The sequence below is a fragment of the Tachypleus tridentatus genome, chromosome 5 (genome assembly GCF_004210375.1).
Source record: "Tachypleus tridentatus isolate NWPU-2018 chromosome 5, ASM421037v1, whole genome shotgun sequence".
NCBI classification, from domain to species: domain Eukaryota; kingdom Metazoa; phylum Arthropoda; class Merostomata; order Xiphosura; family Limulidae; genus Tachypleus; species Tachypleus tridentatus.
Window position 1 is genome coordinate 48,945,878 of NC_134829.1, and position 17,598 is coordinate 48,963,475.

General features: G+C 30.9%; 1 protein-coding gene across 6 annotated transcripts in view; it reads right to left on the bottom strand.

The window, feature by feature from the left end:
• Positions 1–17,598, bottom strand: part of LOC143251120 (uncharacterized) — a 74,582-nt gene that overhangs the window by 29,351 nt on the left and 27,633 nt on the right. For 4 of the 6 annotated variants that reach the window (XM_076502488.1, XM_076502485.1, XM_076502489.1 and 1 more), the window contains exons 8-16: positions 16,470–16,547; positions 12,698–12,760; positions 7,318–7,455; positions 6,445–6,555; positions 2,935–2,992; positions 2,197–2,283; positions 1,447–1,503; positions 849–890; positions 350–412 (exon numbers count right to left, since the gene is read on the bottom strand). In XM_076502488.1, coding sequence (XP_076358603.1) covers positions 350–412; positions 849–890; positions 1,447–1,503; positions 2,197–2,283; positions 2,935–2,992; positions 6,445–6,555; positions 7,318–7,455; positions 12,698–12,760; positions 16,470–16,547 — 697 coding nt within the window. The remainder of the gene's footprint in view (positions 1–349; positions 413–848; positions 891–1,446; positions 1,504–2,196; positions 2,284–2,934; positions 2,993–6,444; positions 6,556–7,317; positions 7,456–12,697; positions 12,761–16,469; positions 16,548–17,598) is intronic. The other 2 variants (XM_076502490.1, XM_076502487.1) reach the window with 1 other exon arrangement.

The following is a 17,598-nucleotide window of genomic DNA, read 5'->3' on the forward strand; positions in this document are numbered from 1 at the left end:
AACGTGACTTTTTTCCGTATTTATTATTTTGACATAGTAACACGACTTTTTTTCTGTATTTATTACTTTGACATAGTAACATGATTTTACTTTTCTTTCTGTATTTATTACTTTGACATAGTAACATGATTTTACTTTTCTTTCCATATTTATTACTTTGACATAGTAACATGATTTTACTTTTCTTTCCATATTTATTACTTTGACATAGTAACATGATTTTACTTTTCTTTCCATATTTATTACTTTGATATAGTAACATGACTTTACTTTTCTTTCCATATTTATTACTTTGATATAGTAACATGACTTTTATTAAAGTAGATACAAGTCTAAATAAAAAACATACTTGTAAGTTCTTGAATCCTGTTCCTGCTCTCTACCAAGTCTTTTTCTGAATTATCTAGTTGGCCTGAAATACAGAAAGTAGTTTAAGTACTCTAAAACTAAGAAGATGTATTTTCAGAATATGTAATAACTTCGACAGAAAATGATAAAACATTAAGAAGACTAAGCTATAGTCACACTACAAACCGCCAGCAGTGTAATATTTGGTCAAAATACTCTGATAAATATATCAATTATTAGCTTTTAAACAGTCTTCATATAATACTTCTCAGACTAAATATAATGCAAATAAACAAACCTCCAACATTATAATTTCAGGTATATACAAAAGTTAATTTATATGATATCCTTGAAACTGAAAATAATAACATGACATTTTTTTTTACACAACATATGTATACAGTATCTGTTTCACCAGATTGAATAACCAGAAATAATAATAGCTTGAGAGATGAATGAGGTAAGTATAATAATTTATGATTTAAAAAACCAATTCTTACATTTTAACTTTTCTACTTCTTCAGATGTACTCAGCAAAGAACCTGAAACGTTAAATGTTTACAGTTAAAATGTAATAATAATAATACTTATAGTGGTTCAATATAAAATTAAATAAAAATTACTACAGACAGAGGTTAAAAGAAATAGCAAGGTATAAATATTTTTTAACATAAAACCAACACGTGCACTGGAGAGACTTCATAATTTTAGTATTATTTCAATATATACCATTTATTATAAAGGTTTATAACACAGTTAATATTCAGTGTTTCCACTTTTCACTTTAATATATAGTCATACTATGTGTTGTATACTGAACTGGACCTGCATTATTTTTAATTAGAAAAATCAAATCTCTTACTTCTGGAAGTTCTGAAGTACAACCTAATTTTAACTACAGAATATTAACTCGATGAAAGACACCTATTTGTCTGTTTGTAGTTAAGTATAAAGCTAAGCAATATGCCGTCTTTGTGTATGCATATGTATATACAATCATTTTACCCAAACAATACATTAAGATATATCACAAAAAACACTATTTATGAAACTCTTAAGTTTAACACATGAACTAAAATATTTTATATAAAACATTACCATTAACAGATCCGTCTGTGGATATAAACTTCTCACTGATGATATCAACTTGTATTCCTAAAGTGAGTTAAACACTTGTCCATAAGTGAATTACCTTTTAAATTAAAATATCATTGAAATCTAACTTTTGCATAAAAGTGGTTTTCTTTCATATTATGTATGCACACTTCTTAAAATAGAGTTGATCCCTTCCATACTAACTACAATGAAAGCATATTGGAAATCAGCCAGAAAACACACCCTATATTTTAAAGAGATTTGTCAAGATATTTTAATATTTCAACTTTTTAATGTCAAACCTACATGGTCCTTGAGTTGGTCCTTAAATCCTTGCTATAAAACATGTATATTATATTTTTAACTATTCGATTTTATCCTTTAGTTTGACAACTAGTATATTATAAGCCCATTTAATATAACAGATAACCCTCAACAACTGTCCAAATCTTCAGTCTTGTCCTGTTTCTCACAATAATAAAAATTTATCCTTTTTGAATAACCCATAAAATCTAATTATTCTGGTCTATCAAACTAAACCTTACCTTTCATTTTATCACCCAGTATAAAAAAATACACAATCTTGTTTTGTAGAAAGTTAATTCTACTTTCTAATTAATTAAATATATCTACAAATTTACAATACAGTGATTCTTTCATTAACTTGGTCATACTATGTAATTTTACCACAAGGACATCTTCTACTACAAACTACAGCCAATTTTTCTATAAAAAGGAAAGTCATTATTTTACCTTGTGGTTGCATCAAAACTCCATTTGTTTCAACTATATCAAATATTTCATTTTCGTTTTGTTCAGTTTTAAGTTTTTCAAATCGAGCTAGAGAAAAAAAAAAGAAATACATGAAATAGTAAATATGATAATATAGCATCTCAACCAATAATAAAACCTCATTGATACAAATATTCATCTACAACCATAAAAGTGTTTGTAACTTTTAAGAAAGTTAAATGGAAACTGTAGTTTAAATATAATCCTGCACTAGATTTTTGTCTTACTAAACAAATGTAAAAAATATAATTTTTTGCTATTTCAATAAGTATGTCATTATGACTGGCATACAATTTTGAAACACATTTATTAAATATATCTTTGTCATTAAACTATAAATATTTTCACTAACATGAACATGTATGTCCCCCTAGATAAAATTTTATTTTAACTAAAAAAATGTGATACTGACCACAACCATCATGAGAGAAAAGGTATTTATATTTAAACTTTTCAAAGTTTCTTGTTTCAAGTAAGTAACGATACATTAAAACATGCCCTTTTAATTTTCTGCTGAAAAAATAAAAAAACTGGTACAATTTTTTTTTTTATAATCAAAGAAAAGGCAGTAAAAGTTTAAAATAATTTATTAAAATAAATAAAATAAGAAAAAGTAATTTAAAAATCACTACCTGTTTCTGTTTAACCGTGATATGTTAAGATTAAAATTACTAGATCAGTAATTTTCTTTCTTCATACCTTTCATAGCCATTAACTGTTCCTTGGCAAAATCATTATCTGCTTGTAAACTCTCGATCTGCAATGAATATAAATCAAATATCTTGTTAATTAACATGAAAATATACTTCGACTAGAAAACACAATTTATTCGATATACATAAGCCGAGAAATTAGGAGGGGCTTTCTTAGAGACTAAATTTAATAAAATATTATAACAAATAAGTAGAAATGGTAGACGTTAATGAAAATCAAAATATTTGCAAATAATCTGGTTGTTAACTGATGAAAGTATTAGTAATACTAAAAATATCTCAGGTGTGGAAAAAAAAGAAAAAACGGTACAGCCAAAAAAGATTCAGCATGGGACTTAACCCTTTCACAACAGGCTTGGTATAAAATATGCAATTTCATATACAATTTTGCATACATTTAGTATTTAAAACTTTTAATGCAGTATGCATACCTTCACAAAATATAATACATATAATAAGCATTATACAAAAAAAATAATTTTTTAATGATATTACTAGTTCGAGTGAGAAGTCATTAAAAACTATTCTTCATGCCCAAAACCCAAAATATCATTTGTATTGTCTTTACAACCTCATAAATACATTTCAAAAGTTTTGTACAGTCAAATTTTATCTATTATTTTCTTAACCCTAACTCCATTACAGGGTTGATCAATTTGACCAGCCTTGTAACCACTACAGGAAATTAGGACATAAACACGTTATACTTTTTTCACTCTTAAATGACTACATATTTTGACATTAAAACACAAATGTTTAGTCTTAATAGCTTAAATCTCATAACACTAAATAGTTACACATATTTATTAGTTTTATTATATCAACCTTTTCAGCTGCTCATGGCTAGCACTACACAAGTTGCAATGACACAGTGCACATGCACTCACGTTACCATATCCAATAATATTATAACTGCAATGTGACTACTTTACAAAATGCTAGTCCAATAAAACACAGCTATGACAGGCCACTATAAGTCAGTTTTATATGTTATACATATATCTAAATTATTAATATTTACAAATAAGTTCTTAAACTTATTTTTCTTAGAACAAACAGTATATCAGTATGGCAATCAATTATATCTTATAGTTACAATAATCTGTATTTATTTGCTGTTTGCCACATACTGCTACATGTTAAAAAAATTTCACACGTTGAGGATTTGAAATGAAGATTGAAAATTACTTTTTGGTTTTAACCTTGAATTTGAAATAACCATAAAAACAAATTACTATATTAATACCACATAATTTCGCTAATTTACCAAGCTTAGTAACTAAGCTGCAACTGGGTACAAAATATTTGAAATTTTGAACAGACTAAAGACTCAACCTACCTCCTTAAAATTGTTACAAAAGTTCGAGTTGACATCATAATACTTGAGAATGGCTGAGAAAGCCAGCCATTAGGACAACATTCTGAACTTTCGATTGGTTATTCACACATAATAGATATAAGTTAACGTATATAAGGGAGCATTCCCAAAATGGAAAGAGATGAGCAGGACCACCATATTTTATTAAGTACACAAGTGATATCTCAACAAACAGAACAGACAGAAGGTTCTTATTTTATATTTTAGCTTGTCAATACTGGTATTGAGTTTCTAATTTGTGAGAAACTACAGAATTTGTATTTCGACATCACATGTATCTAATGTGAACCAATGCTGCATTCAGCATAACAAGTGGCACATAAAAATCAATATTTAGGTTTTTTTAATATTTATCTTTAAAATAAGAAATTAATGTATAGTACTAAAATATGAATTATAATCTTCAACTTTTCACCAAGATTATTGACAAAGGTTCTTAAATAAAAGTTAACAAATGCAATAATGTGGCCCTTGACTTGTGTCAGTATGGTTCAAAGAACAAAATTAAAATTAGTGACCAAACTGGCAGCTACACTTGTAACAATGATAAAAATTTCACAGGAAATATTCACTCATTGGTTAGCCAGGCCCCAATTTTTGTTCAATTTTGGGCATGATTGAGGATAAAATATGACAGGTTTATTTCTAGCTTGAAAAAAACAAACAAACAAAAACCTTTACTGAAAACTTCATCAAGAAAATACAATACAAACATGTTCTTCAATATATACATGTATTGAGAAATTATTCCAGCTGTGAGAATACAGTACATAACACACACATGAAAGTTTTGTATTATAATACTATGAAAAAACAATTAATAAAATTATGACAGATAAATTATAATTACTTAAGAAACATAACAGCTAATAACCTATATTACATTTGTACAATATATACTCTTCAAAACAAGAAATGCAAAAGGGATATTTTTGTTATTTTAAAGAGAAATATATGTAATAACATTACAAGCTCAGAGTATGTGATGTTACACGTGTTAAGGCACTGATTGTCGGACCAAAATGGCAATAAAAGTTGTGCACTTTGAAAATGGAGGAAAACGTCGGATTTTTCGCCAAAACGCATGCGTGTCTAATAAATTTATTTGAGAGATCTGCATGTTCTGCAAGTGCAATATGTGCAAAATCCCTATAAAAGTGATGGGTTCTCGGTTTCCATGGCTCAGTGTTAAGCCACCGACACACAATACAGTTACGCCAAGACTGACTGAAGCACAACGCAACAACGCCATTGGTCGCTTGGAAGCAGGCGAATCTCGATCAGATGTTGCCAGAGCTGTGAATGTCCACCCAAGCACCATCACAAGGCTATGGAATCGTCACCAACAACATGGATCAACTCATGACCGTCCACGATCTGGCAGACCTCGTGTGACCACGCCCGCACAAGATCGCAACTTCCGGTTACGTCACCTTTGGGATAGGACCACCACTGCGACGTCTACTGCCTCAACCATACCAGGGCTGCATAGGATTTTTGATCAGACCGTACGCAACCGTCTACGGGATTCTTAGGCCCCATGTGCAACCCATCATGGTGAATGTCAACGACGTTTTTCAACATGACAACGCCCATCCTCACACAGCCCGACTCACCACTGTCTTCTTGAGACACCACAACATCAACGTTCTTCCCTGACCCTCCAGATCACCAGATTTAAACCCCATCGAACATCTTTGGAACGAGTTGGACCAACGTCTGCGACGGAGACAACCTCAACCGCAAACTCTACCTCAGCTTGCAGCAGCTTTGCAGGCTGAGTGGACCGCCATTCCACAGGATGTGATTCGTCATCTCATCGCTTCCATGGGCAGGAGATGCCAAGCAGTTAATGATGCTCACGAGGGGCATAGTCGTTATTGACGTTGAGTGACGTTAAACTTCACCTAGTGAGCGTGGACTTCACCTTTGCAGACATTGGATGTTCAGCAGTGAATGTGCAAAGTTTCACACATGTCATACAGAACTACCCGGAATAAACTTGTTAATAATTTGTCTCATATTTTGCCTTTTGCATTTCTTTTTTTGAAGAGTATATGTTCATTCAAGAGAACAGCTGTATTTCATAAATCTACATATACTTTATTATAAACCCACCTGCGCTGCTAATACTGTCTCTTGTTTCTTCATTTCCTCCAGTTGGTTTTCCAGTTCCTGCTTTTCCTGTTTAACTTTATTTGATAATTCCTGTTCTTTATCTTCAGCCTCCTGCACAGAAACATGTAAATATCAACAAGGATTGCTAGTATTACGCGTTTTTGTTAGAATTTGTTAGCTAGCTCAGTTTCAGTAATGGTTACCGTAAACTATTTAATAGCATTTTTTTGGGATAATTTGTTTTATGATTTTTACTTAAATGGGGGATAAAAACACCTTAAAACAGAGCATATTTTTAATAGACTTTTGACTTTGACTTTAAAAGATATCAGTTAATTAAGTCAATTATTGCCTTCTTGGTATGCAATTAGCAATTAATAAGATTAGGAATTTAACACAAAATAAAGGTGGAACATTATCTAACATTGTCCTTTATACAAGTTTTAATTGGTATCTTCAGCTAGTATTACTAAAAAAAATAAATCAATCTTACGCATTAGATTAAATCATTCTAAGACTTATACTGGCATGTGGTACCACCTACTGTTTTCTGTAAATCTGTGTACATGGCATGTGGTGCCACCTACTGTTTTCTGTAAATCTGTGTACAGATCAAACCACATTTCTTTCCTAAATTGTGTGTTAGTAAACTATTATCACTATTACATTTTTGCAATGTGCTCTAAAAACACGTGCACACAAATTATTCCTTTATACCAACCAAAATATGAAACATTTTAAAGACCACATCATATCAACAAGATATATGAACAAATAATTTTCAATGACTACATTAACTAAACAAATAATCAGCATACACATTTCACACATAAATGATAGAAACAATTATCTATGAAGTAAGAATTAGCTTACTTTAAGTTTCTTTGTCAGTTCACTAATCTCCTTCAAGTGTTCATCATTTTTTGAAGCCAAAAGTTGGAGTTCTCTCTGCGTGTTTTCATACACATTATGAAGATGGTTACATTCTACTTCTGCTGCAGCCAAAGAACTCTGATAGCAGCAAAAAAAAAACTTTTAGAATAAATGTTTGCATATTTTCAGTACATAACATCCTCGTTAGGTTCTATCAGAGAGTAAGCCAAATATACATTTATGTATTGCAGATTCCAAATCTTATACATTTTACAAACTTACTTTGACTATTAGAAACTTCATTACATGTGTCTTTAGTAAGAATATTTCTTCTTTATAATTATTACTTTCAGGTTTAAAAGTCGTGTTATCTAAACATTAAAGAAATATTACAACTTTTTACTGAAGAAATATAATCTTAACGAGAAGTTCCACTGGCTGCTTTTCTAACAAAGTAGATAAATGTTTGAAATGAAACTGGTACCTCTTTCTAACAAAGTAGTTAAATGAAACTGGTACCTCTTTCTAACAAAGTAGTTAAATGTGTTAAATGAAACTGGTACCTCTTTCTAACAAAGTAGTTACATGAAACTGGTACCTCTTTCTAACAAAGTAGTTACATGAAACAGGTACCTCTTTCTAACAAAGTAAAACAGGTACCTCTTTCTAACAAAGTAGTTACATGAAACAGGTACCTCTTTCTAACAAAGTAGTTACATGTGGTACCTAAAAAGTGAAACAGGTACCTCTTTCTAACAAAGTAGTTACATGAAACAGGTACCTCTTTCTAACAAAGTAGTTACATGAAACAGGTACCTCTTTCTAACAAAGTAGTTACATGAAACAGGTACCTCTTTCTAACAAAGTAGTTACATGAAACAGGTACCTCTTTCTAACAAAGTAGTTACATGAAACAGGTACCTCTTTCTAACAAAGTAGTTACATGAAACAGGTACCTCTTTCTAACAAAGTAGTTACATGAAACAGGTACCTCTTTCTAACAAAGTAGTTACATGAAACAGGTACCTCTTTCTAACAAAGTAGTTACATGAAACAGGTACCTCTTTCTAACAAAGTAGTTACATGAAACAGGTACCTCTTTCTAACAAAGTAGTTACATGAAACTGGTACCTCTTTCTAACAAAGTAGTTACATGAAACAGGTACCTCTTTCTAACAAAGTAGTTACATGAAACAGGTACCTCTTTCTAACAAAGTAGTTACATGAAACAGGTACCTCTTTCTAACAAAGTAGTTACATGAAACAGGTACCTCTTTCTAACAAAGTAGTTACATGAAACTGGTACCTCTTTCTAACAAAGTAGTTACATGAAACAGGTACCTCTTTCTAACAAAGTAGTTACATGAAACAGGTACCTCTTTCTAACAAAGTAGTTACATGAAACAGGTACCTCTTTCTAACAAAGTAGTTACATGAAACAGGTACCTCTTTCTAACAAAGTAGTTACATGAAACAGGTACCTCTTTCTAACAAAGTAGTTACATGAAACAGGTACCTCTTTCTAACAAAGTAGTTACATGAAACTACCTCTTTCTAACAAAGGTACCTCTTTCTAACAAAGTAGTTACATGAAACAGGTAACCTCTTTCTAACAAAGTAGTTACATGAAACAGGTACCTCTTTCTAACAAAGTAGTTACATGAAACAGGTACCTCTTTCTAACAAAGTAGTTACATGAAACAGGTACCTCTTTCTAACAAAGTAGTTACATGAAACTGGTAACAAAGTAGTTACATGAAACAGGTCCTTTTCTAACAAAGTAGTTACATGAAACAGGTAACAAAGTAGTTACATGAAACTTTTTCTAACAAAGTAGTTACATGAAACAGGTAACCTCTTTTCTAACAAAGTAGTTACATGAAACAGGTAACCAGGTCCTTTCTAACAAAGTAGTTACATGAAACAGGTACCTCTTTCTAACAAAGTAGTTACATGAAACAGGTACCTCTTTCTAACAAAGTAGTTACATGAAACAGGTACCTCTTTCTAACAAAGTAGTTACATGAAACAGGTACCTCTTTCTAACAAAGTAGTTACATGAAACAGGTACCTCTTTCTAACAAAGTAGTTACATGTAGTTAACAGGTACCTCTTTCTAACAAAGTAGTTACATGAAACAGGTACCTCTTTCTAACAAAGTAGTTACATGAAACAGGTACCCCTTTCTAACAAAGTAGTTACATGAAACAGGTACCTCTTTCTAACAAAGTAGTTACATGAAACAGGTACCTCTTTCTAACAAAGTAGTTACATGAAACAGGTACCTCTTTCTAACAAAGTAGTTACATGAAACAGGTACCTCTTTCTAACAAAGTAGTTAAATGAAACAGGTTTTTCTAACAAAGTAGTTAGAAACAGGTTAACAAAGTAGTTACAAAACAGGTACCTCTTTCTAACAAAGTAGTTACATGAAACAGGTACCTCTTTCTAACAAAGTAGTTACATGAAACAGGTACCTCTTTCTAACAAAGTAGTTACATGAAACAGGTACCTCTTTCTAACAAAGTAGTTACATGAAACAGGTACCTCTTTCTAACAAAGTAGTTACATGAAACAGGTACCTCTTTCTAACAAAGTAGTTACATGAAACAGGTACCTCTTTCTAACAAAGTAGTTACATGAAACAGGTACCTCTTTCTAACAAAGTAGTTACATGAAACAGGTACCTCTTTCTAACAAAGTAGTTACATGAAACAGGTACCTCTTTCTAACAAAGTAGTTACATGAAACAGGTACCTCTTTCTAACAAAGTAGTTACATGAAACAGGTACCTCTTTCTAACAAAGTAGTTACATGAAACAGGTACCTCTTTCTAACAAAGTAGTTACATGAAACAGGTACCTCTTTCTAACAAAGTAGTTACATGAAACAGGTACCTCTTTCTAACAAAGTAGTTACATGAAACAGGTACCTCTTTCTAACAAAGTAGTTACATGAAACAGGTACCCTTTCTAACAAAGTAGTTACATGAAACAGGTACCTCTTTCTAACAAAGTAGTTACATGAAACAGGCACCCTTTTCTAACAAAGTAGTTACATGAAACAGGTTTTCTAACAAAGTAGTTACATGAAACAGGTACCTCTTTCTAACAAAGTAGTTACATGAAACAGGTACCTCTTTCTAACAAAGTAGTTACATGAAACAGGTACCTCTTTCTAACAAAGTAGTTACATGAAACAGGTACCTCTTTCTAACAAAGTAGTTACATGAAACAGGTACCTCTTTCTAACAAAGTAGTTACATGAAACAGGTACCTCTTTCTAACAAAGTAGTTACATGAAACAGGTACCTCTTTCTAACAAAGTAGTTACATGAAACAGGTACCTCTTTCTAACAAAGTAGTTACATGAAACAGGTACCTCTTTCTAACAAAGTAGTTACATGAAACAGGTACCTCTTTCTAACAAAGTAGTTACATGAAACAGGTACCTCTTTCTAACAAAGTAGTTACATGAAACAGGTACCTCTTTCTAACAAAGTAGTTACATGAAACAGGTACCTCTTTCTAACAAAGTAGTTACATAAAACAGGTACCTCTTTCTAACAAAGTAGTTACATGAAACAGGTACCTCTTTCTAACAAAGTAGTTACATGAAACAGGTACCTCTTTCTAACAAAGTAGTTACATGAAACAGGTACCTCTTTCTAACAAAGTAGTTACATGAAACTGGTACCTCTTTCTAACAAAGTAGTTACATGAAACAGGTACCTCTTTCTAACAAAGTAGTTACATGAAACAGGTACCTCTTTCTAACAAAGTAGTTACATGAAACAGGTACCTCTTTCTAACAAAGTAGTTACATAAAACAGGTACCTCTTTCTAACAAAGTAGTTACATGAAACAGGTACCTCTTTCTAACAAAGTAGTTACATGAAACAGGTACCTCTTTCTAACAAAGTAGTTACATAAAACAGGTACCTCTTTCTAACAAAGTAGTTACATAAAACTGGTACCTCTTTCTAACAAAGTAGTTACATGAAACAGGTACCTCTTTCTAACAAAGTAGTTACATGAAACTGGTACCTCTTTCTAACAAAGTAGTTACATGAAACAGGTACCTCTTTCTAACAAAGTAGTTACATAAAACAGGTACCTCTTTCTAACAAAGTAGTTACATGAAACAGGTACCTCTTTCTAACAAAGTAGTTACATGAAACAGGTACCTCTTTCTAACAAAGTAGTTACATAAAACTGGTACCTCTTTCTAACAAAGTAGTTACATAAAACTGGTACCTCTTTCTAACAAAGTAGTTACATGAAACAGGTACCTCTTTCTAACAAAGTAGTTACATGAAACTGGTACCTCTTTCTAACAAAGTAGTTACATGAAACAGGTACCTCTTTCTAACAAAGTAGTTACATAAAACAGGTACCTCTTTCTAACAAAGTAGTTACATAAAACAGGTACCTCTTTCTAACAAAGTAGTTACATGAAACAGGTACCTCTTTCTAACAAAGTAGTTACATAAAACTGGTAACCTCTTTCTAACAAAGTAGTTACATAAAACTGGTAACCTCTTTCTAACAAAGTAGTTACATGAAACAGGTACCCTCTTTCTAACAAAGTAGTTACATAAAACAGGTACCTCTTTCTAACAAAGTAGTTACATGAAACAGGTACCTCTTTCTAACAAAGTAGTTACATAAAACAGGTACCTCTTTCTAACAAAGTAGTTACATAAAACAGGTACCTCTTTCTAACAAAGTAGTTACATAAAACAGGTACCTCTTTCTAACAAAGTAGTTACATAAAACTGGTAACCCTTTCTAACAAAGTAGTTACATAAAACTGGTACCTCTTCTAACAAAGTAGTTACATGAAACAGGTACCTCTTTCTAACAAAGTAGTTACATGAAACTGGTACCCTTTCTAACAAAGTAGTTACATGAAACAGGTACCCTTTCTAACAAAGTAGTTACATAAAAACAGGTACCTCTTTCTAACAAAGTAGTTACATAAAACAGGTACCTCTTTCTAACAAAGTAGTTACATGAAACAGGTACCTCTTTCTAACAAAGTAGTTACATAAAACCGGTACCTCTTTCTAACAAAGTAGTTACATAAAACTGGTAACCTCTTTCTAACAAAGTAGTTACATGAAACAGGTACCTCTTTCTAACAAAGTAGTTACATGAAACTGGTACCCTTTCTAACAAAGTAGTTACATGAAACAGGTAACCTCTTTCTAACAAAGTAGTTACATAAAACAGGCACCCCTTTCTAACAAAGTAGTTACATAAAAACAGGTAACCTCTTTCTAACAAAGTAGTTACATAAAACAGGTACCTCTTTCTAACAAAGTAGTTACATAAAACAGGTACCTCTTTCTAACAAAGTAGTTACATGAAACAGGTACCTCTAAATCTTGAGCTCTTCGTACTGCTTCTAATTTCTCCTGAAGAACTTTTCTTAAAGATTCCTAAAAATAAAGTTTGAATTACTTTCTTTTCAACAGAAATATTACAATTTACACAACACGAGACTGAAAAATAAATCTTATACGTTTAGCAGGCATACGTGGACTGTTAGTCTATATTGAAATTTTTGAATGATATACAAATATCAGAAAAGAAAGATTCCAATGTTTTAGAAGATTGTTTTTAGAAATCTCTAATTTTACAAAGACTGCTGCAAGAGGAACATTAAAAACATAAAATATACAAAAAAATCTTCTAATTGTTGAGATAAAAATCACAAAAACAAATATACTTTCTATGAAATCTTTCTAAAGTATAATTAATGAGTACCAATTTAAATGAAATACACTGGATTTAATGCTGCATTAAGGACGATGTTGTATAGTATTCTGACATCCAGTTAATTAAATGAAACACTTCTTTACTTACAATACTGGTACATTAGGTTCTTTCACTTAAAATGTTAAACTATATTGATTATTTAGTGTGATGTAACCACTTGTGGATTTCAGTTATAATTGTTTTGTTTTGTTGAATTTTGCACTATCCATTCCAGTTATCTATATTTTGAAGAAAGAGACTAGAAGAAAGGCAGCTAGTCAACATCACCAACCATTAAATATCAGATTATGCTTTATCAAAGAATAGTTGAATTAACCACCACATTATAACACCTCCACAACTGAAAGGAAAAGCACATTTCATGACAAGCTTTCATTCAGCAACCATCAGATTTTGAGTCGAATGCTCTAACCACCAGGCTATACCTGAACCTTATTGCCATTTCTCAACTTCAGATTCAATGTGGAGAACTAAAACCAAGAAGAATGAAAGTAAAAGAAAGTTTTTACACTACACAATACAGATCAACGTGGAGAACTGAAACCAAGAAGAATGAAAGTAAAAGAAAGTTTTTACACTACACAATACAGATCAACGTGGAGAACTGAAACCAAAAGGAATGAAAGTAAAAGAAAGTTTTTACACTATACAATACAGATCAACGTGGAGAACTGAAACCAAAAGGAATGAAAGTAAAAGAAAGTTTTTACACTACACAATATACAGATCAACGTGGAGAACTGAAACCAAAAGGAATGAAAGTAAAAGAAAGTTTTTGCACTACACAATATACAGATCAACGTGGAGAACTGAAACCAAGAAGAATGAAAGTAAAAGAAAGTTTTTACACTACACAATACAGATCAATGTGGAGAACTGAAACCAAAAGGAATGAAAGTAAAAGAAAGTTTTTACACTATACAATACAGATCAACGTGGAGAACTGAAACCAAAAAGGAATGAAAGTAAAAGAAAGTTTTTACACTACACAATATACAGATCAACGTGGAGAACTGAAACCAAAAGGAATGAAAGTAAAAGAAAGTTTTTGCACTACACAATATACAGATCAACGTGGAGAACTGAAACCAAGAAGAATGAAAGTAAAAGAAAGTTTTTACACTATACAATACAGATCAACGTGGAGAACTGAAACCAAAAGGAATGAAAGTAAAAGAAAGTTTTTACACTACACAATATACAGATCAACGTGGAGAACTTAAACCAAGAAGAATGAAAGTAAAAGAAAGTTTTTACACTACACAATACAGATCAACGTGGAGAACTGAAACAAAGAAGAATGAAAGTAAAAGAAAGTTTTTACACTACACAATATACAGATCAATGTGGAGAACTGAAACCAAGAAGAAAGAAAGTAAAAGAAAGTTTTTACATTATACAATATACAGATCAACACCTGGACAGACAAAAGTATCTGTAATGATACACGCCTGTTAGGGAAGGCGGTGGTGGAACAGTTATTAATTTTCTGAAATTATCAAAACAGGATAAAAGATGTAAATAAATACATTAAATTCACTTCCCATATAAAATGCTCCCTCTCTTTGACACCTAATGAAAGATCTAATTATGAAACATTAAAAAATAATATAACAGAGGTAACTATAATGTATACAGTATTTAAAAATCTGATAACACTTATGCTGATTAAAATAGCTGTAAGAAAATGTTTTAGGTTTTGACTAAACTTCCTTTCCATTCAGCTATTTTAACAATTCTAATACTTCACATAAGTGGCAGGATTTGGCCTAACTATTAGTAACATACATAACTGAACTACAGACAGGACGGAGGATGTTTAATGAATTTGATCAAATCTGCTTCGTAAGGTAAAGTGCCTCTTTGGAAGACAAAACTACCAACTTACTAGTATTAACCAATGCTGCATTATTTAAATCTCACAATATTATTTATTACTTATTATTATTAGTAACATTAAGTAGTAATATAACTTCATGTTCCTGTATTTACAACTGTAGCAGCAGTTCATCTTAAGTTGCACGCGCTACACTGAGTTTTATTCTAAACGTACTCAAACCACCCAACACACAGCAGTTACTCCTGAAACAGAGTTAACAAGCCTTTATTTTTCACACACTAAATAACCTTAAATATTACAAGTCAAGCAAGTTTGAAATAACATTTGATTAATATATTAACATATATACAAAAGCTTTCAATCAATTCGTCAGATTTTCATATAAACTGTGCATATACTTCTGTAACCACATGTTGCTTAACTACATTGTCATTTTGTCACTAATGAACATTCTAAAATGTCATAACACAAGTAAACCAGATGCACCAAGAACTCAGTGTGTATCACTAATTTTCCCAAACTTTTTTTGAAAGATCCTTATTAGGAGTAGGATAGTATCCAGCATTCTATCCTTACCTTGGATCAAGTGTCCAGAATAGCTGCTATGTACTTTCATAGTTTCACTACCTCATTCTTTGCATTCTCAGCTATCAATAATATATAGTTATTTCAGATCTTCAGTAGAACCACTCTTATGAGCTCCTGGCTATACCACAATAATGCTATACATCACGTCATTTAGTTAAGTATGGTTTCTTAATAATGCTATATATCACGTCATTTAGTTAAGTATGGTTTCTTAATAATGCTATACATCACGTCATTTAGTTAAGTATGGTTTCTTAATAATGCTATACATCATGTCATTTAGTTAAGTATGGTTTCTTAATAATGCTATACATCACGTCATTTAGTTAAATATGGTTTCTTAATAATGCTATACATCACGTCATTTAGTTAAGTATGGTTTCTTAATAATGCTATACATCACGTCATTTAGTTAAATATGGTTTCTTAATAATGCTATACATCACGTCATTTAGTTAAGTATGGTTTCTTAATAATGCTATACATCACGTCATTTAGTTAAGTATGGTTTCTTAATAATGCTATACATCACGTCATTTAGTTAAGTATGGTTTCTTAATAATACTATATATCACGTCATTTAGTTAAATATGGTTTCTTAATAATGCTATACATCACGTCATTTAGTTAAGTATGGTTTCTTAATAATGCTATACATCACGTCATTTAGTTAAGTATGGTTTCTTAATAATGCTATACATCACGTCATTAGTTAAGTATGGTTTCTTAATAATGCTATACATCACGTCATTAGTTAAGTATGGTTTCTTAATAATGCTATACATCACGCCGTTAGTTAAGTATGGTTTCTTAATAATGCTATAATGCCACGCCGTTAGTTAAGTATGGTTTCTTAATAATGCTATACATCACGCCATTAGTTAAGTATGGTTTCTTAATAATGCTATACATCACGTCATTAGTTAAGTATGGTTTATTACCTTGGCAGTGTTCTGATATTTATCTTTCTCTTCCTGAAGTTTCATTAGTTCTTCCCTTAACTTATCTTCAGAAGTGTTCTGTCAAAGAAGTTCAAATATTAATTAACTTTAATGACAAATTACATACTTATAATACATCAACTCATGAATGAAACCCATAAAGATGTATATATCCTTATATGAAATAGGTTTTTGAAATTGTTGTTTTGTACTTCAGAAAAAACAAACAAAAATCAGACCTAGATTGCAATAAAGATGTACTAAAAATTTTTCATAAAAACACAACTTTCTTGAATACTTTCAACATGTTTTCAGTAAAATCTTAATAATATACAAAACTTCTTATAAAAGAACAATTAAATATTATGCAATAGAAGATATTAATTTGATTAATTCTACAGTTCACTTGTATGCTATTTTCCATAAAAACAGACCCTTATATATAACCAAAGTGTTTCATACTCTGAAAACAGCAACAAAGTATCATAATTTGGAAGTATAATTAACAAATCTTGATCTAGAAGTGTTACCAAACTTAAGAAAAGAAAATCAGTATTATATTAAAAGAATGAAAAATTTTAAAAATTAAAACAAGACTCACAAATTTTAAATATGCTTTTCATACCTTAAAATACTGTAATGTTTAACAGAAACACAACCTAATCCTTACATAAAAAATCATCGAAAACAATCAAAGACAAAGCATAACTAAAAACTACATAATTTATCAGGAAAGTATAAAAGACAATTTTTAAAGAAAAACATCTGGGACAAGCATGTGGATACTGTGTCTATCAGACAGTTCAGAAACGTTACATACGTACATACATACATATTAATAGTGTACGAGACAGCTCACATCCCTATAGTATTATTTTTAATCTCAGCATCATTAGGTACTGTTGCTAATTGTGTAAGATACATACTTACAACTTCACACAAAAGTAACATAACTACAATATATTTTTCTTAATTATTGTTTAATTCCTTCATGCTTGGATAGGTGGAGTCTGCCTCTAGGGCAAAACTGCACCAATGCATTTAAAAAATTACAGAAATGAGCTCACACTAATTTTTCTACAAGTTAAAAAATAAAATACTTAAGAGTTGAAATTTATTAAATTAAACA